The following is an 18,764-nucleotide window of genomic DNA, read 5'->3' on the forward strand; positions in this document are numbered from 1 at the left end:
GCATGAATATGCTGCCGTCTTGTGGACTTTATATGCACTACATAGGCAACTGCATTTGAAATTATTTTCGACTCAGTACTACCCTCCTGTGGCCAAAATGTGTAAAACCGAGTGAGCGCACTAATGCAATTGAATAGTCTTCATTCTTTGTACATTATAACAAAACTTGAATCGTTGAAGACTAGTCTTGTGGTTAATAAGAATATTAAAGTCAAACTTGAATTAGGAGTATTCATTCTTTAAAAAAAAGTTTGATTCTTGCCTCTTAATGAAGTAAAGGACACCTTTATAGAAGTACTAAATTCTTTGTTTTGTGAAAACTAGGGCTCGGTTCCACCAATCATAAACATTTTGTCATATTAAAATTGCATCAGTACGATTACTGACCCCTAAGCTAAAATGGGGTTGAATTGTTATTATTCTAAGTTAAGATGGGGATGAATTGTTATTATTAGTTTGTTTCACTATCAGTGCAGCCCTCCAGTCCAACATTTTAGCAAGCACTTTATTAATGAATAACTTAATAGAGCATAATATGGCAAGATAGTAATCACACCACAAGGGGTCCTGGGACGCCAATTTGAGAACCACTGGCAGCCAGATGTGGCGCAGGGGCAAACGGTTCTGCGTACATTAGCGGAGATTAAAATTGGTCGAACAGATTATATGGGCAGTAAATCGTGGATGGAGTCGCATTTGTTCCACTAAACGATCAAATAAAGGCATTATGAGCATGGACATTGAAAAGGTCCACTTAGTTCCTGAACGTCATACAGTGTGCAGTGATATGATGCCGTCGCGTCTGTCAGGTTAATACAGACAGGGGTGAAAAAAAAAAGATTTGTTTTCTCGTTTTTCGACGATGAATTTGCGGCGAATGTAGACACGAACAAAGAAATGCGCAAGCGGGTTCCGACTCAGCGGCTCTCCGTGTCCACCGAATCTTTTAGCCGCATGCAAAAATCAGGCAAAATGTAAATAGTGTGGCGGAGGGATACAAACACCACGGCACAACATGGCCGTCACCTCCGTCATGTCCTCTCCCGTGGGGCCGAACCGCTCTAGCGTGATGCCAGCCGATTGGCCCACGTGCAGCTGGCCTCGCCCTCTGATTGGCCCGCGTGGACGTCCGTCAAAATCTGATGTCAATGACGTCGGTCGTACGCTGCTTTCACGGTATCGCCTTGGTGGACTGTATAGTTACTTAAAACATGAAATTGAATAAAATGTCGCGGATTCTTGCGCATCGAGTCGTCACGCAAGCGTAATCGAACCGATGAGTCTTCACTAAGAAGTATCCCGTCACGGCAGACGTATCTCGCGTGGGCTTTTAATCGGCAATATTTCAGGGTAAGTGGAGTGATACATTTCCTTCCTGCGTCTTTCCCCCCCACCGCAACCCCGCTGCTTGCTCTGCTTCTTGAAATCTCCTTAATTGCTTAGCCAGGCCGTACGTGTCGATCCTTCACCCCCGCGAGCTCGTTTTTATCCATCAAAAGTTGTTGTTGTGAGCAGGAAAGTAAAAAAAAAAGTGCGTGGTCGCCGAGATGGAAAGGAAAGGAAAGGAAGGCAATGGCTGTCGGCCGGGGCTCGTTATGGAGAGATTGTCTAATGGCCTCGATTCCAGTGGCTTCATCGGTTTCCCCCTTTCCCTGACTGAGCCGCCCCAACTGAGTTAGTCAAATATGTCCTAAAAATCCCATACACCTGGATTACGTTGCGTCCACTGGGCCTGTCTTGTCTCCTATCTGTCAAAGGACAATCCCGACGGAGACCCCCCCCCCCCCCCCGACCCCCCTACAAATTCAGACGTGGGTGACTGTCGACATGACCAGTACACACTAGAATGAAAATAATAAATAAAAAAAAATAATCATTGGAGATATTCGAAAACTCCACAATTAAAAGCGTTTTTTTTGTTCAAAGATCATCCAGCTCATGGCTTATTGCTGCCCTTGAGGCTTTACTGGGAGAGGGGGGTTGCTTTGGTATTTACCTGGATTGGATTGAGTTGGATTTGATGAGATTTGTTGTTGTTGTTGTTGCTATAGGTATACTTCTGAGTTTGCGTGCGTACATTTTGAATGTCGGATTCCTCTCGAGTGCGATGGAGCTTAGATCAGGTCTCAGGACATTGACATTGGCATCTGTCCACGATGTTGACGTTCTTCCGTTAACCGGTGACAAATTGTGACACGAGAAGTAAGACAGACATATTTCAGAGTTGTCAACCAGGCCAACGTGTATGATTTCAGAATGGCGAAAAAAAGCATGCAATTTCAGGAAGAGCATTCAAACACCAAATCTAGTGGGTTTCTCCAAGATGAGCAATCTACTGGTTCATCACAGAATTTCTGAACTTGAACTTACTTTCTTTACGTCATATGTACGATCTACAGTCCAGTGCAGCTAATTTATGGATTTTTATAGGCACTGAACGGCATGTATTTTGGTGTAATTATGTCCTAATGCAATGGGGATAACTAGAGTTTATAGAGCAGTGTGGTTTATGTTGGAAAAAAATGCAGTTTTCTTGAAAATTTGCGTTTCATGGTTTAAAAACAATATGATGCAGGACCAGGTGAGCAAGCTTTAAGTTGCTTTTAGGCTCATCGGAAATGGAGTCAGAATGCCAAATGTTTTGTCTGTATTGTTATAAAATCACAAAACAACTGCTATGACCGGCGAGAAGGAAAGGGCGACTTTTCCTGCGATCTGATTGGACATTTAGTCAGTCCATGATTAAAAATGTGAGCATTTGTCTTGACTGAGTTTTGAATCTTACATGAGATTGTATCAAAGTTTTTTTTTTAAATAATTAGCTGTTTATGGTTTTCTGGAAATACAAATTGCAAAATGTTAGAATGGGCACATTTTATGACATTTATATCTACTTGAAAACAGTTTGTGAAATGAATTGTGCGCCACGGCGGAGCTGGCAAATGATTTTCACGTCACAAAAGTCCCCTTTGAGAACTGTAATGTTCTTCCTCACAGTCATTGATTATTATTGGGCCGCGGGCAAATGTTTCATGCCTCCACGGAAAAATCCCCATTGGGCCTCACGCAGACGCCGAGCGCTATTGCGGCAAATAAACACGAGAGAGCGCAGACCAGGAAATAATTGCTCCGTAAGTGTGCGAGTCTGCGTGTTTTTCACTGCCACATTTCATTGGCTAGTGCGTAATCCACTCAAAGGTCAGTGGCACTAATGAGCTCATTCTACAAGAGCCAGATGAAGACCCTCGGCGTGATTGCGTCCTCTTCATCAAGCTCGCTTGAGCATCACTTGGCTGATTTAACCAATTTGAACGTGGCGTAATAAAGCAAATAACCTCCGTTCCCCTCCCGCCTATTTGGAAATAAGTCCGCCATTGTGTCTTTTGTCTACTGTCCTATGACGGTAGGATTTTGGTCCAGGAGCTGAAATGACCTGGTTCTCGCCGATCTTCTAATTGAGTCGGGTTTGGGGAGGGGGGGTCACGGCACTAACGTGTCAATTGCGCTCATTAACCCGGGTGTTCGGAAGCATTCTCAACTAAAATGACGTTTTAAATGATACTGTCGTCTTACAGGAGTAGGATATCAAATAGTTCTATTTTTCTAAAGCATTTAGAAGGCCATTTCGTATCTGCTTCACAACACAACGGACATGTTTGTCACTGTGTTTTAAAACAGAAAAGATCCAAAAGATTGAGAATAAAATGTGGGAATGACATACATTACATTGCGTCGTATGTTAGCAATCTATAGAACTATACATAAATAAACAATTTAACGTTGCTGTTTTAAAAGCTGATTATATCAAGATGTAACATTTTAACTACGGCAGTGTAAATATGAATGTTTTCCACAAGTTGGAAGAAAGAAATAGTTTACTACACTCGGCTTTGAATCTAAATAGGCTTTTTTTTTTCTCCAGGTGTCCCAAGAGCGAAAGAAAGAAAAGACGGTGCTCTAGCTAGGGCTGTAATGCCAATGCAATAATGCATTTAAAACTAGTAATATGAATAAAAAAAAATCTGAAATTTCACTAGTAACAAATTTTTTTTTCTTTTTTATAATCCACAATTTTGATTTCCTAAATCGGAGCCCTAAAGCGTATGTTGTAGTCCAAAAACATTTTCCTTGGAGCAATTTCCAACAAACATCAAATTCATTTGGAACTTAGCATTTCTGGTAGCGCACTGCATTAGCCTACTCCAACTTTTGGAAGTGTTTTGCGTCTTAAGTAATTGCTTGGCTATTGAAAAGCAAGCTTGAAGATGATTGGTTCCTCTCTACCCGCAGGTGAGGAGCGACGCCCTCTTCCATTCTCTCCGGCGGTTTTCCTCCGCCCGTCACTTCACCTTCAAGCTGGCCAGAGAAATGCGCGAGCGCCGCTCTCGTTCTCCGCCGCCTTCCCGCGTCTGACGTCTTCACGAGAATCCCAGCAAAGCCCGCCGAGAGCTCGCGGGGATCCAGAGAAAGCGCCCCGACCCTTCTTCACTCGTCTCGACCGCCGCTAAGCACCATGGGTAGGAAAAAGATTCAGATTCAGCGGATCACCGACGAAAGAAACAAGCAGGTACGTGGGAAAGGGACGGTCCGTTTTCCTTTGGCCAACGTTCAAATCTGCCCGCGGTGGAATTGGCAACGCCGCGGAGGTTTCGCTTTCACGCCGAATGCTCGGCGCGTTTGTCGCAGCTGTCGCGGAGGAGTTGAAACCGAACACGGGGTACAAATTGAGAACGTTAGCTACGTTAGCTCTCTAGCCACCTTGAACGAAAGTGTTTAGGATTCCGAAAATGTTTTATGGCCAGAAGCCCAATGGAACGCGGACCAATGAACCGTTGTGCTTTTGACCGTTCCCAGGTGACCTTCACCAAGCGCAAGTTTGGCCTCATGAAGAAGGCGTACGAACTGAGCGTGCTGTGCGACTGCGAGATCGCGCTCATCATCTTCAACCACGCCAACAAGCTCTTCCAGTACGCCAGCACCGACATGGACAAGGTTCTGCTCAAGTACACCGAGTACAACGAGCCCCACGAGAGTCGCACCAACGCCGACATCATCGAGGTAGCTAGCGTCGCCGCCTCGTTGAAATAACGATCGCTTTGCGGTCGGAAACGTTCACTCTTGCTTTTCTCGTTCTTCCGCGTCCAGACTCTGCGAAAGAAAGGCTTTAACGGTTGCGACAGTCCGGAGCCCGACGGCGACGACTCGGTGGATCAGAGTCCCCTGAACGACGACAAGTTCCGCAAGACCACGGAGGACCTGGACGTCCTCTTTAAGCGCTACGGAGTGAGTGCAAAAACGGCGCTAGGCTAGCTTAGGCTAAGCTAGGCTCTTACGCGTTTGTGCTTTGAAACGCGACAGCAGTCCACGGCTCCCCCGCAGACCTTCAGCATGCCCGTGGCGGTGCAGGCGTCCAATCCCAGCCCGCTGCAGTTCAGCAACCCCGGTAACGCCCTGGTAACTACCTCCTACGTGACGGCGTCGTCGCTCGCCGACACCCACCTGCTGTCGCCGCAGCAACCGCCTCCTCCCAGGAACACCGTGTCTCCCGGGTTGCCGCAGCGACCGGCCAGCGCAGGTGAGACCAGAGGGTTGGACGCCAAGCATTTTGCCATTTTCTCCATCGCTAAACGTTTACATTAGCCTGAAGAATATTTTATGGCTAAGTTATTCAAGCTAACGTCGCACTCCAGTGTGTGTGAGGTCCTGATTATGGATTTGTCTGAACAGGTGCACTTCTGGGAGGCGATCTGAATAATTCAAACGGCGGGTGTCCGAGTCCAGTCCGTAAGTAGCCCGTCGGTTTTCCTCTCCAAGTGGCGCTAGCTCGCTAGCTTAGCCCCGACGGCGGATGTGTTTGCGCAGCTAACGGCTACGCCAGCGCCAGGGCCTCGCCGGGCCTCCTCTCCGTCTCCAACGGCAACAGCTTGGGCAAGGCGGCCCCGGCCAAGTCGCCCCCGCCGCCCCCGGCCGCCGGCCCCCAGGTGGTGGGCGGCCGAAAGCCGGACCTCCGCGTCATCACCTCTCAGGGCGGGAAGAGCCTCATGCAGATGGTGAGCATTCATCCTTTATTTTTGTTTTTTGTTGTCTTTTAGCAATTTTGGCAGTTTCCAGTTAGCATCTTTTTTGAGCCCGACTCTTTGCGCTTGCATGCAGCCGCGCCCCCCCCTCGACTACTCTCTTGCAAATTTCTTTTCATTTCTCTGTGACCACCCTTTGCAGACAGAGGATGAGCTGGACTTGGTCAACGAGGTGAATGTCCACACGTTAGCATGGTCCCCGTAGAAGAAGACGCTCGTTGCTTTTCGTTCTCGTCGTGTGTTTATTTGTGGTTCTGGATTAGTTGAAGCGGCCATTTGTCAGGATGATCCTCACAATGTGACTGCATGCGGTTCAGGCCTCGTGAGCGTCTTGCTCTGATGTCCCAACATCGTGATTTTCATGATCCGCCACCGTGTGGCAAAAGTAAACGAGTACAGTGAACCCTGGCAATTTGTGTAAAATGAAAAGATTCCTAGTTACAACCCTAAATAGACGCCAAACAATGATCTCAACATATGTATATGCATGTCAGATTTTGGGGGAGACATTTTAAATCCTAAAATGTTAGTTTTGAAGACATCCAGTTCCAGCTAAATTGGACATTTAGCGCTCTCAATAATGTCATTTTGAAGGCAATTGGCCAACGCTTGCGACTCACGTCAGGGCGCCATTTTGGATCCTGGGAAGTTGCCGAGGGTTCACTGTCCTCTTTTCTTGTCAGCAAACATCGAAGCGCCGCATGGCATGAAATTGTCCGACATCTTCACGTGCTTCAAAAGTTCCTCCCATTACATTCAAGGCAATCACTCGTGAAAAGTGATTTTAAAAGATACCGCACGCACACGCCGGATTAGATGTTTTGATGCCTTTTATTTTGACATACTCCAACCACCGAGGGAAAGTGACATTTGAGCATTTTTTGCCGATAGTTTCTGTTTCAATTGCCTTTGAATGTAATGGCTGGCATCCGGTACGAACATGACACTAGGAGAAAATTCTACGCGGTCACTTTCCGGCATGTCCGACGAGCCTTGGACAAGGGCAAAAAGTCACGACGCTTCCTTCTCTTTTTGGACAGAACGCTCAACGTCTGGCAGTGGGCGCCCAGGTGGCCCAGGTGGCCCAGACCCTCAGCACGCCGGTGGTGTCGGTGGCCACACCCAGTTTACTGGCACAAGGGCTGCCATTCTCGGCCATGCCCACGGCGTACAACACAGGTAAGCAAAAAAAAAAAAAAAAAAATTCGAATCAACACGCCTCTCCCGGCCGGTCTCCCCATTTTTTTTCTCTCTCTCTCTCCAGAGTACCAGCTGACGAGCGCCGACATCACGGCACTGAACGCCCTGGCGTCTCCGGGTGGCTTGCTGCCCGCCAGCATGGCGTCGTGGCAGCCTCAGCAGCAGCCGCCGCCGCCACTGCCGCAGCAGTCCGTGGTCTCGCAGTCGCAGCAAATCAACCTGGCGTCGCTCAGCAACTTGGTGTAAGTACTCTCGTGGCGTCCCCCCCCTTGAGATTTCACCCTTTCTTTCCGACCGGCGTTTGTTCAATTTCCCGCGTGCTAGAAACGACTTTTCGTGGCCGGGCCCATTTGTCGTCGAGCGAGTCCCTCTGGTAGGCGGGTCCTTGAAGTGTACTCTTGTCCTCTTGTCGCCATGCAGCATGTGGGGCGTGGACAAACAGAGCAGCGAGCTGTCTAGCCAAGTTTCCAGTCTGGCCGCCAATCTGAGGTGAACGGCCACCGCTAACCAGTCTGTGTGTGTGTGTGTGTGTGTGTGTATTTTGTGTGTATTTTGTGTGTATGTGTCCAACGTGAATGTGTATCAAAACGGCGTCAATGAAGACTTGACCCGAACGCTCCCCTCCGGTCACGACGCATTGAATTCCTGTTTGGAAATAAATTCAATACATTTTGAAAACCCAAAAGTGCAATCCGAAGAGCCGCTCACGTTTAGCCGTCAACCAATCCGTCGTGGCGTCTGTGTTTGTGTCTCTGTCCGCCCGTTAAGTTGTCCCGTCATCCCGTTCGAAACGGCGACCGGCCCGTTAGCTCGTGCGTCTATGTGGCTGTTTTGGTTGTCCTCGACTTGTGTGTACAGATAGGAAGAGTCTTGTCTTCTTTTCAAATACATCATGGACATTATTGCAGTCGTTGATCCACGCGCAATAATGTCCAGTCTGCCATTTTGGGCTTTTGAGAAGCTCCAACCTTTTGTTTTCTTCCCCACAGTCTGGGCTCTTCGTCCAACCTGCTCTTGGGTAGAGATGAGTGGTTGGGCCGGTACTGTATCCTGCTTTCCTTTTTTTCCCCCCTCCTCCCCTGTCTGTTTTCATGTCCACTCCTTTGGCCGAAAACTCCCCCCTCAGCATGCGTTTGTGATGACGTCAGGTTTCGTTGGAGGATCGTCTCGCGTCGTTCTCTATCGTTCTGGAAGTGAATTGGACTTTCTTCTGCAAAATGACAAACCACTCCATGTTTGATTTCCACCATGGCCAATCGCCTGGCCGTAAAGCCGGATTGGATTCTTCTCACCCAAAAAATCCAATGGGAAGATGGGAAGATACTGCGGCGTTACTACTTCGACGGTCGCACGTTGCGCTAAGCTAGTACGAAAACAACGCGTGGGCCATGAATATTTTCTTCCTATTCTCATTTTTATGTCGGCCCCGTAAATAAGAATATCTCTTGTATGTAGTGGAACTAACGCATTTGGCTTGTGTGATGTTTTAGTGTGAGGTCACTGGAAGGATGAATTGAGTTGGACATGCATGCGTCGTCACTCTTTCTACTCGTGCCACGTGGCTGCCTTTGAGCATGGCATTTTCGGCGCAGAAAAAAAATAACATGCCCTGGTAGGAATTGGAATTTGTGGGAGAAAATGAGAAATTGCCCAAATTTGGACATGCTTCAAAAAGGCACTAAATCATATTCGTGTTTTCTATTTTCGCACGCCAGCGTTGGCATTTTGGCTTTGTCCGTCGACGTCATGGTTTCACTTCCGGAACCGTCCCGTTTTTTTTTTGTTGTCCGTCCGCCACCGGGTCCCCCGAATGCATCACAGGCTTGTTGAAAATGGCTCGTTGGTGTTGCTGCCTGGTGTGTTTTAAATGTGACGTGGCGGCCTCGGCGCCGACTCCTTTGACGTGCGCTTGTGGTTCTTCCGGACAGGCCCGTGGCGCACATACCTCAAGGCGCCATGTTGACGGTCAACACCAGCGGCGGCGGCGTCAGCATCAAGTCGGAGCCGGTGTCGCCGGGCCGGGATCGGAGCACCCCCTGCCCTCCCCCGGCGCCGCCGCCATCGTCCTCCGGCGCCTCCCTGACGGCGCCGCCCCAATACCCGGGCTCGCTTCTGTGCCTGGAGCCGCCCACGGGACGCTCGCCCGCCGACAGCGTGAGCAGCAACGCCAGCTCCTTCGAAGGCAGCGACCGCGAAGACACGGGCGGCGGCGGCGGTGGCGGCCCGAGCAACAACAACAACCCCGGCGCCATCGCAGGGCAGGGCCGCTCTGACTTCAGCCCCTCGCCGGAGCAAGAAGGAGGCAACATCAAGAGGATGAGATTGGACGCCTGGGTGACCTAAGCGGGGACCGGCGCCGCCTAGGCGGGAAGGTTCGGACGACACTTAAACACATCACGTCACGTCGCACACGCCACACGTGAGTGAGGACATTAAATATACCGATGCCTCGCCGCTCGCTTTTTTTTTTTTCTCGAAGATTTTAGCCTCGGTTCATCCGGCAAAAAAAAGTTGCAAGCGCTGTTGGTGCTCGGAGATGTTTCGGCTTTAATTCAAAAGGCTTCTTCACTTGGAAATCTCAATTGATGACGATTATGGGACGATGACGTCGGCTCCATATCACCACAAACCGGCTACGTTAAGTCGCTCGGTACAAAAAAGTAATGCAAAAAAACATCCGAGCGAGCCACAATAGAGCAGTTGTTTTCTCATGAACTTTTGCAATTGGAGAATAGGCAGTCCAGTCCAGACCAGACCAGACCAGAGCGGCTCACAACGCAAGGCCACGCTTGAATTTTCCAGGTAAACGAAGCCTCTCGAATTAACGGCGAAACGTCACCGAGCGCCAAGAGTCTGGTCTCCTCCACAGACTTGCTTTCCTCTTTGCGCGGACGTCGTTCCTCAGAGTCAAAAGGCCGCATTACTTTTTCGTTGTTGTTTTCCAACGCCGTCTTGTCCTCGGAATGCCAAAGGAAAGCCAGAATCCTTCCGAAGGTCCGTCCCTTTGTAGGAAAAGTTGCCCTGAGCTAACCAGCTAAGCCCCCCCCCCCCCCTCAACCCCTTCACCCCCCAGCCCCTTTTCTCCAAAGTGAACGGACGTCGTTTTCTATATTTCTACCGCTTCCGTTGGCTTTTTGGCTTCAAGTGCGTGTATGTACATAGGAGTATATTTGCATAGATTTTGCTAGCTAGCCCTGAAACAAAACACAAAAACCCACAAAAAAAAGTCGACTCAGTGGATCTGTCCGCTATTATTATTCTTATTCTAAATAAGCGTGACGTTGATATGTTTGGGTAGCGTACCCCACTTAGCACCTGCTCGGTCGTGTTGTCGTCATTTCTGCTACACTCGCGCGCACAGACACACACACACACACACACACACACACACACACACACACACACACACACACACACACACACACACACACACACATCATCACTGCCCTCACGTTAGCCTCGCTTATCATATCTAGACACATTTATTATCCCTTTTCCCTTTTTCTACGGCAATCGGTGAAGTCGACAGATCGTTTGATGTCATTTTTAATAGGAATTGGTTACGTTGCCATCATTTCAGTGTGTGAATGTGTGTGTGCACAAGTTGTTTAGTCAAAATATACCAGATGTCCGCTATGACCCCACATAGTCCCCTTACACACACACACACACGCCTAATTGTATGCGGTCACTTGACTGTTAAGCCCACGCGTGAACTGGCAGTGCTCGGTGTTGTAACACTTAAAAAAACAAGAAAGCTGAGCTTAAAATGCTAACCTTTATTATGACTGTTATTGCATTACCACAGATTCCACTTTTAAAACACCTTGTTTAAATCATTGGGACGTGAGAGTCCTAATCACTGAAAAATAGCAGGACAGGTAAGTTGAGTTTGGATTGGACAATCATAAATCGTACTTTTAGAGATGAGTGGCTCGGATTTATATTGCCAAATAGTCTAATCTCGTGAAGGAATTTGACTATTTAGAGGGGAAAACAAACCGCTTGAGTTTTTAATGCATCTCAATCAAATGTGGAGATAACATGGTTTACATTGCAACTGTTTTAGAGTAGAATCTTGGCTTTTGGAAGCTTTTATTGACCATTTGGGATACATGCTTTTCATTGGTAGAAATTATTTATGGATTGGTATTTTAAATCTTTGCATGAGCAAGACGCATTAAATACAGACGCTCCCCTACTTACGAACATTCAACTTACGAACAACGGTACATACGAACATGTCTGCAAATTGCGTTTAAGTTAAGTTAAGTTAAGTTAAGAGAGTCGGAGAATAAATCTGACTTCTGATTCTTCACCTTCTAGTTGTTGCTGTGGTCCACTGGCAAAATCATTGGGTCAGAACATGAGGCGGGAATCAGGAGTGAGTTCAATTCCACTCGTTGCAATTCTCAAATTGTTTATTGAGGTAATGAAAAGGATAAATACAACTTCCAACTTTACTGTGGTGCAGTGGCAAAGACATTGGGTCAGAACTTCAGGTGGACTCAAGTTCAAATCAGAAGTGAGTTTGATTCCACTCTTTGCAATTCTCAAATTGTTTATTGAGGTAATGAAAAGGATAAATATAACTTCCAATCACTTCATTTCAGAAGACACTGTGGTCCAGTGGCAAGAACAATGGGTTGAAATTAAAGTTGGACACAAGTTCAAATCTGGAGTGAGTTCAAGTCCACTCTTTGCAAATCTCAAATTGTTTATTGAGGTGATGAAAATGATAAATATAACTTCCAATCATCTCATTCCAGAAGTCACTGTGGTCCAGTGGCAAAGTCAATGGGTCAGACAGACCTCAAGTTAGTTAGTTTGACTGCCATGTGGGAGACTGGGGTTCGAATCCCGCTCTCGTTTGACTGATCAGTACACTAGTAGTTCAGTAAATGGGTAATCCTTTTTTCATTCAAATAAAGACTTAGTCATTTTTTTCAGCAAAACAATATTTCCGGTCAGCCTTCGGCTGACCGGAAGACAGTTGGGAGGGGGGGTTCCTGGTGGCGTTCGACAGTCGGCCTGCGGCCGACTGCCGACGCCATACAGTCGTTGACTGGCGACACCGGGACGTGAACCCTCGACACCCACGTCGCAGGCAGGTGACTTACCCACTACACCACGAGGCGGCCCGCCTATACATGATTGGAAGTTATATTTATCCTTTTCATTACCTAAATAAACAATTTGAGAATTGCAAAGAGTGGAATTGAACTCACTCCTGATTTGAACTTGAGTCCACCTGAAGTTCTGACCCATTGTCTTTGCCACTGGACCACAGTGACTTCTGAAATGATGTGATTGGAAGTTATACCTATCCTTTTCATTACCTCAAACAATTTGAGAATTGCAAAGAGTGGAATTGAACTCACTCCAGATTTGAACTTGTGTCCAACTTCAACCCATTGTCTTTGCCACTGGACCACAGTGACTTCTGAAATAATGTGATTGGAAGTTATATCTATCCTTTTCATTACCTCAATAAACAATTTGAGAATTGCAAAGAGAGGAATTGAACTCGAGTCCACCTGAAGTTCTGACCCATTGTCTTTGCCACTGGACCACAGTGACTTCTGAAAGTTTAAGTTTCTAATACATAAATCTCTCTCTCTCTCTCTACAGTACTGTACATATTCTCTCCATTTTATTAAATGTTTTTTTTTTTCAGTACAAACCAATGCGTGTTACTTATACAAGCCTTAAACATACAAATGCACTTATATAAACCTTCAATATACTTATATCAGCCTTAAACATAAATTATAATACAAAATATAGCACTGAATCAACTTACAAACAAATTCAACTTATGAACAATCGCTCGGAACCAATTGCGTTCGTAAGTAGGGGAGCGTCTGTATAGGCGCTATGTCGCGCCATAAAAATCCTTGGGTCGAAATAGCACTTGTCCAATATATAAAGATGTATCAAAATATTGGGATAGCACTTCTTCTGGACAAATGGAATAGTACAGATTTACAAAATTTGACTGCTGCAGCTAATGTGTTTCTTAGATGAACCAGAATTACTTCAAAAAAATGGAAGTGTTTTTACATCGTGTATGTGCAAAGCTTTCCTTTTATGTGCAAACCTTTCTCTTTTTCAGGAATAAAGTCCCTTGAGTAACTGGAGAGCGTAAGTGGCACCGTGGTGCAATCATTTTTACATTGCACACATGGTTGTCACGCTGCCCATTGCAAAGTTAATCCTTGCTTTCTTTTGGGAAAAAAGGTATTTTAGTCACTGGTCAACAGAGTGGCTCAGTGGCGTGAACAGTTAAAACGTTAGCCTTGCAACCCTAGGTCCAAAATGGTCCTGAGTTCAATTCCACTTTCTGCATAAATGTTATAGTACAAACTGACAGAATTTGACTGCCACAGTTAATGTGGGTGTCAGATGAAACAGAATCACTTAAACAAAATGTAAGTGCTTTTACATTGTGTATTTGCAAAGCTTTCCTTCCTCTTTTTCAGGAATAAAGTCTCTGAGTAACTGGAGAGCGTAAGTGGCACCGTGGTGCAAGTGTTAGAGCGATGGCCTTTCAATGCTGGGGTCCTGAGTTCAAATCCCGGTTGGCGCATCCAGAAATCTTGCTACATGTTGAGTTGGTGTCAACAGTCTTGGTGTCCGCCAGGGAGAGGGACCAAGAGTCTAAGTGTGACACCAAGACTGTTGACACCAACCCAACATGTAGCAAGAATTCTGGATGCACCAACCGGGATTTGAACTCAGGACCCCAGCATTGACAGGCCATCGCTCTAACCGCTTGCACCACGGTGCCACTTACACTGTTCAGTTACTCAGGGCCTTTATTCCTGAAAAAGAGGAAGGAAAGCTTTGCACAAACACTTACATTTTGTTTAAGTGATTCTGTTTCATCTGACACCCACATTAACTGTGGCAGTCAAATTTTGTCAATTTGTACTATAACATTTATGCAGAAAGTGGATTTGAATCCAGGACCATTTTGGATCTAGGGTTGCGAGGCCAACGCTCCAACTGCTTGCACCACGGTGCCACTTACATTCTCCAGTTACTCAGAGACTTTATTCCTGAAAAAGAGGAAGGAAAGCTTTGCACATGCACAATGTCAAAACAATTTCATTTTGTTTAAGTCAGGGGTGGCCAAGTCCAGTCCTGGTGAGCCCCTACCCAGTCTGCTTTCCACATCCCCCTCCACCAACACACCTGAATGAAATCATCGGTGATGTGATCGGTATTGGGAACAGCTTGCTGGTGAGTTGATCTTTTGATTCGGGTGTGGTAGAGTAGGGAGATATGAAAAACAGACTGGATAGGTGCTCTCCAGGACCAGACTCAGCCACCCCTGGTTTAAGTGACCTGCAAGTGAGGAGAAAGCAATGAATGAATGGATTGGTTAACAATGATATAGCAAAAGTTTACTTAATAAATAAACTTAAACCCAGAGAAATTGAAAGATCCATAGCAGTTTTTTTTTTAAATCACTATAACGAGCGCTGACGTGGAAATGTGTTCAAGATGGCCGACGGCAAAGTGACGCCATCCTGCCCCGCGCGGTCAAAAGACAATCTGGTGATGCGTTTAGCGGGGGGAAAACACTAACACAGACTCGCACTCGTCACATGCAACGTTTTGTTTTGTAAGCGATTTCTTTACAGCTCTGCAGCCCCGGTAATCCCGGAGACATTTTCCCCACAGCCGAGCCGCCCGCTCGCTTTCCTGTTCACGGATCGGGACCACGCGGTAATTAGCAAATGCAATAAAAGCAACCGACGTACCAGTGAAATGCTGCAGTTTTCATCCAGATATAGAATATATTTATAGAGACAAATTGGTGGAATTTGTGCTCGGGCGCCGCTCGGAACGATGTAGCAAATCAAAAATACTAAAGATGAAATTTATAGCTAATATATTGTGTTGAGCTAGTCTGCTATGGGTTTTGATGTAAAGATGATGTTTTGCCGTTTTGTTCTTTCTTGAACGATATACAGTTTGTGTATATTTTCATATACAAAAGTATGCACTGATGTTATTGAAATTCTATACCGCTTTTACAGAAAGTGTTTGTTGTACCAAAGTATCCGAGTCCCTTGAAACTTGCTCCTTTTTGCGTATGTTTTACTGTATTTTATATATTAAATGACAAATGGAGTGAAGTTCAATCGTGTGCTCGCAAGTTTTTATTGGGGAAAAAAAATATTGGAGTAGTAACAAGAGTTATTGACAGTGGCTTTTTAAGACGTACGACGTTTTTCCAAATGATCGCTTTACTTTAGTCGGAAAGGAAAAGGAATGGTTTTCTGTTGGCGTCCCACCTGGCACTGAAGTCAGCCCCACGAGCGCTGCTTGGGCGGTGAGGCCGCGACGGGCGGCTCCACGTCGAAGACGGACTCGGGTCCCGTGGAGGAGCAGATCAGGTAGACGTTGGCGACCAGCATCACCAATATGGGGAAGAAGGACAGGCCGAAGCCCAGGCCGCGGATGCAGCTGCCTAGCGACAAGCACAGCCAGTAGATCAACCTGTGGGGGGGACAAACAACGGGGTCAATCCTTACGCAATTGGACATGAAAATACGCTGTTTCAGAGGCTACAATCTACTTGTAGAGCTCTCCATTTCCAATATAAAATGTGCCTTTTTGTAACACTCAATGTCAGTCATCATTTCAAAACAACATTTTTATATGAACTATACTCAAACAGCAGTTATTCTTAAAAATCTTTTTTTTCTTAGCCATGTTTGTCCTGTTTATCAGCTAATCAACTAACTTCCACTTCTTTGATTAGGCCAGATAAGTTCATCTTTAAAATACTCTAAGTCTATTATTGATGACAAGCACACAGATGGAGGCTAATTTTTCACGCTGTTTTGAAAAGGTGCCTGAAATTTTGGAAGGCCCCCGAAAAGATCGTTCAAGCCAGTCGGTTTAACATCTAAACATGACCCCCTTCAAGATGGCGGCTACACTTTCACGTCCCTTTGCCGGCAGTACCTTCCGAAGACGAAAACGATGGTGAGCAGCGGCACGATTTTGACGTGGTCGTGGTTGAGGTAGGACGCCAAGACGGCCAGCTGCAGGAAGTAGAGGAAGAAGAGCTCCGCCGACTGGCTGACGTAATGCTCGTGCACGGACACCTTGCGGTTGGGCGTCGGGTTCTGGAAGCGCGCTTTCACTTCGCCGTAGCGAACCCTGGCCACGCCCTGAACCACCACACCTGTGTAGGCAAACACCAATGGATTCACTCGAGTTCCGAAACAAGACAAGAGCCTCGCTCACCTAGCATGATCGGCACCGAGGCGAAGACGGCACAGCGCAGCGCGTACACCACCCTGTGGGGGGCGCCGCCAATCAGCGGGGAGTCAAAGGGCAGCAGCGCGTACCCTCCCCACACCAGGAAGGGGAAAATTAGCGCCGCCGCCGCCGTCCACAAGGCCAATTTCAACTTGTCGCTGCACACGTCGCTCCAATCTACAGGCGAGAACACAACGGGTCGCCGCGCCCTCATTTTTCGGCGGCGGCGGCGTTTGGTCGGAATTACGTTACTCACAGATTTTCTCCTTGGATTCGTTCAGCTCGGGGTCAAAGGGTAGCGTTTCTTTGAAGTCGTCTCGGTCCACGTCCACCTCCACGTCCAGTCGGCTCTCCTGAGGGGCGCTGGACGCCCGCCGCAAGATTTTCACCCGCGGCGTGACAACGGCGGCCCCTTTTTCGGGCACCCAAAGGGACTCGTCTTGGATTTCTTTTTCGTCGTCAGCTAGCGCGCCGCCGTCGTCTTCGTCGTCTCCCTCGCCGCCGCCGTCGTCTTTCCACCCGTCGGCCTCGGGTGCGCTACGGCGCCACTCGGATTGGGTCGACCCCCCGGCCTCCCCCTCAGGGTCCGCGTCTTCTCGCTTCTTCTCTCGGTCGCCGGGCCACGGCAGGGTGACGTCGTCGGCCCCGGGGAACTTTTCGCCCTCCTCCGGTCTTTCGTTTTCTTCCTCCTTGAATTCAGGCAGCCGAACGGCGGGGGCCGACAGGAGCGGCGCCTCCTCGCCGGGCACCTGGCCGGACATTTTCGGAGCTCGGGGAAATAGGCCTAAGTTTCTTTCAATATGAAAAGGTCACAAAGACGCCCTCCATGGGCTCAGTGGCATCCTTTAGATTCCCTGTGGAAAGAATACGGTTTCAAATTGAAGTCTGGAGTTCATCCCAATGCAAAGTTATTCAAAAAGAACCAAGCTTAGTCATTTTGTGGCCATGTTTAGCCCTTGTAAGACAGGAAATTCGTGTTCATTTTGGGAATACTCGTGACTTGGCTGGAATTCTCCATTGGAAAAATATTGTCCAAGGAAACCAGCTCTCGTTCAATAACGCTGCAGTTTAGTTAGTTATGCTTACATTTAGTTAGAAGTATGTGACTATCCCATTTTTAAAAACAAAAATCATTAGAATTAATTTATGCATGGTCTTACAGGCCACCTTCAAAGTCAAATTCCTCATATTGCTTTGATTTGTTAGGGAGGCGCTGAAAACATTGGACGAGTTTTAAACTTCACCGAATGCAACACTGCCACCTATGGGTGACCAAAGGTGACGTCTCCCTCAAAGCAATTATAGCTTCCCATGTAGAACTTTACCACCACATGCTTTCATGCTAAATATGTTTGGTTTGACTGGTCAAACATGCAAAGAAATCGCCCCAAAAAACTAGTGAGCACATATTTACACCAATATGGCTTGGTGTTAACTTTTTGCCTACCAAGGACATAAACATAGGTTACGATGTTCAACTAATAACTAAAGAAGGCAAAATAGGAGGATTACATTTTATCTTGATGACGAAAGATGACGGCTTGGGACAGCCCGTCTGGGTTTCTTCGCTAATAACATGTTTTTACTGCACTCTTGTCATTTATTTCGATAAGCGAGATAAGGAAAAACAACATTTCTTTAAGGAAAATATCATTGTGGGGATATTTTAAGCATTGTAGTACACCGCACCTATTTAGCCGTATCGACGAAAGTGCGCTAGCTAACTAGCAACACCAACGGAATGTAAAGTTTCGACGTATTCGGCCAACTTTCAAACAAAATCATCATGGATATGTTGTAATACTTCACTCACCTCTTTGTCGTTCAGCTTCTACACGCCAAATTGAGAATACCTGAGGCAAAATATAGCTTTAGCTTTGTGAAAGATTTAACTTTTCGTCGACACAAAGCGGAAGCGCAAAAAGTTTGCCAGGTGTGGCAGGTGCACATAATGGGGATAGTCACTGCGATGTAGTCATCGACAGGAGGGCCCACTCGGTCTTTTTCGCTCGACATATTAGTACATCAAACCATCTAAATTCATAAAATGTCCCAAAGAAGTCAAGGCTTAACTTCACTACTGAAAAATACATTCATTTATCAGCATAACTATCGCAACTCCTTTAATCTATTCACACGTGCACTTTTTAGGCATGGGATAGTTTTCGTTATGTTGTCGAGAAGACGTCTCACTCCGCCACATTT

At 46.7% G+C, this 18,764-nt stretch overlaps 2 protein-coding genes across 9 annotated transcripts; one reads left to right on the plus strand and one right to left on the minus strand.

Moving 5' to 3' along the window:
- Positions 1 to 1,144: 1,144 nt before the first annotated feature.
- On the plus strand, positions 1,145 to 9,728 carry LOC144066955 (myocyte-specific enhancer factor 2D homolog). 7 transcript variants are annotated; one of them, XM_077590385.1, is made up of 13 exons: positions 1,145 to 1,350; positions 4,291 to 4,567; positions 4,855 to 5,058; positions 5,146 to 5,283; positions 5,359 to 5,575; positions 5,728 to 5,784; positions 5,863 to 6,050; positions 6,220 to 6,249; positions 7,118 to 7,256; positions 7,342 to 7,519; positions 7,698 to 7,766; positions 8,267 to 8,317; positions 9,206 to 9,728. In XM_077590385.1, exons 2-13 carry the CDS (start codon positions 4,514 to 4,516, stop codon positions 9,618 to 9,620), a joined length of 1,740 nt encoding a protein of 579 aa, XP_077446511.1. In that variant the 5' UTR covers positions 1,145 to 1,350; positions 4,291 to 4,513; the 3' UTR covers positions 9,621 to 9,728. The 7 variants fall into 7 exon arrangements, with proteins under 7 accessions (XP_077446511.1, XP_077446512.1, XP_077446514.1 ...); XM_077590386.1 differs by having other exon boundaries at positions 5,362 to 5,575; XM_077590388.1 differs by lacking the exon at positions 8,267 to 8,317.
- Positions 9,729 to 14,201: 4,473 nt separating this feature from the next.
- On the minus strand, positions 14,202 to 18,661 carry tmem79a (transmembrane protein 79a). 2 transcript variants are annotated; one of them, XM_077590225.1, is made up of 6 exons: positions 18,373 to 18,661; positions 16,816 to 17,413; positions 16,545 to 16,736; positions 16,260 to 16,482; positions 15,584 to 15,788; positions 14,202 to 14,338 (listed from the first exon to the last, which is right to left on the minus strand). In XM_077590225.1, exons 2-5 carry the CDS (start codon positions 17,318 to 17,320, stop codon positions 15,596 to 15,598), a joined length of 1,113 nt encoding a protein of 370 aa, XP_077446351.1. In that variant the 5' UTR covers positions 17,321 to 17,413; positions 18,373 to 18,661; the 3' UTR covers positions 14,202 to 14,338; positions 15,584 to 15,595. The 2 variants fall into 2 exon arrangements, with proteins under 2 accessions (XP_077446351.1, XP_077446350.1); XM_077590224.1 differs by lacking the exon at positions 14,202 to 14,338 and having other exon boundaries at positions 15,426 to 15,788; positions 18,373 to 18,657.
- Positions 18,662 to 18,764: the final 103 nt, after the last annotated feature.

This window comes from Stigmatopora argus, chromosome 21, assembly GCF_051989625.1.
Source record: "Stigmatopora argus isolate UIUO_Sarg chromosome 21, RoL_Sarg_1.0, whole genome shotgun sequence".
Classification (NCBI taxonomy): domain Eukaryota; kingdom Metazoa; phylum Chordata; class Actinopteri; order Syngnathiformes; family Syngnathidae; genus Stigmatopora; species Stigmatopora argus.

Excerpts from the sequence above, each read along its gene's own strand:
- LOC144066955 (XM_077590385.1), top strand. The coding sequence starts at position 4,514 with ATGGGTAGGAAAAAGATTCAGATTCAGCGGATCACCGACGAAAGAAAC. Across the intron at positions 6,250-7,117 it reads AGCTGGACTTGGTCAACGAG|AACGCTCAACGTCTGGCAGT; the intron begins GTGAATGTCCAC and ends CTTTTTGGACAG. Across the intron at positions 7,767-8,266 it reads AGTCTGGCCGCCAATCTGAG|TCTGGGCTCTTCGTCCAACC; the intron begins GTGAACGGCCAC and ends TCTTCCCCACAG.
- tmem79a (XM_077590225.1), bottom strand. The coding sequence starts at position 17,320 with ATGTCCGGCCAGGTGCCCGGCGAGGAGGCGCCGCTCCTGTCGGCCCCC. Across the intron at positions 16,737-16,815 it reads CGAATCCAAGGAGAAAATCT|ATTGGAGCGACGTGTGCAGC; the intron begins GTGAGTAACGTA and ends TCTCGCCTGTAG. Across the intron at positions 16,483-16,544 it reads CTCGGTGCCGATCATGCTAG|GTGTGGTGGTTCAGGGCGTG; the intron begins GTGAGCGAGGCT and ends TTGCCTACACAG.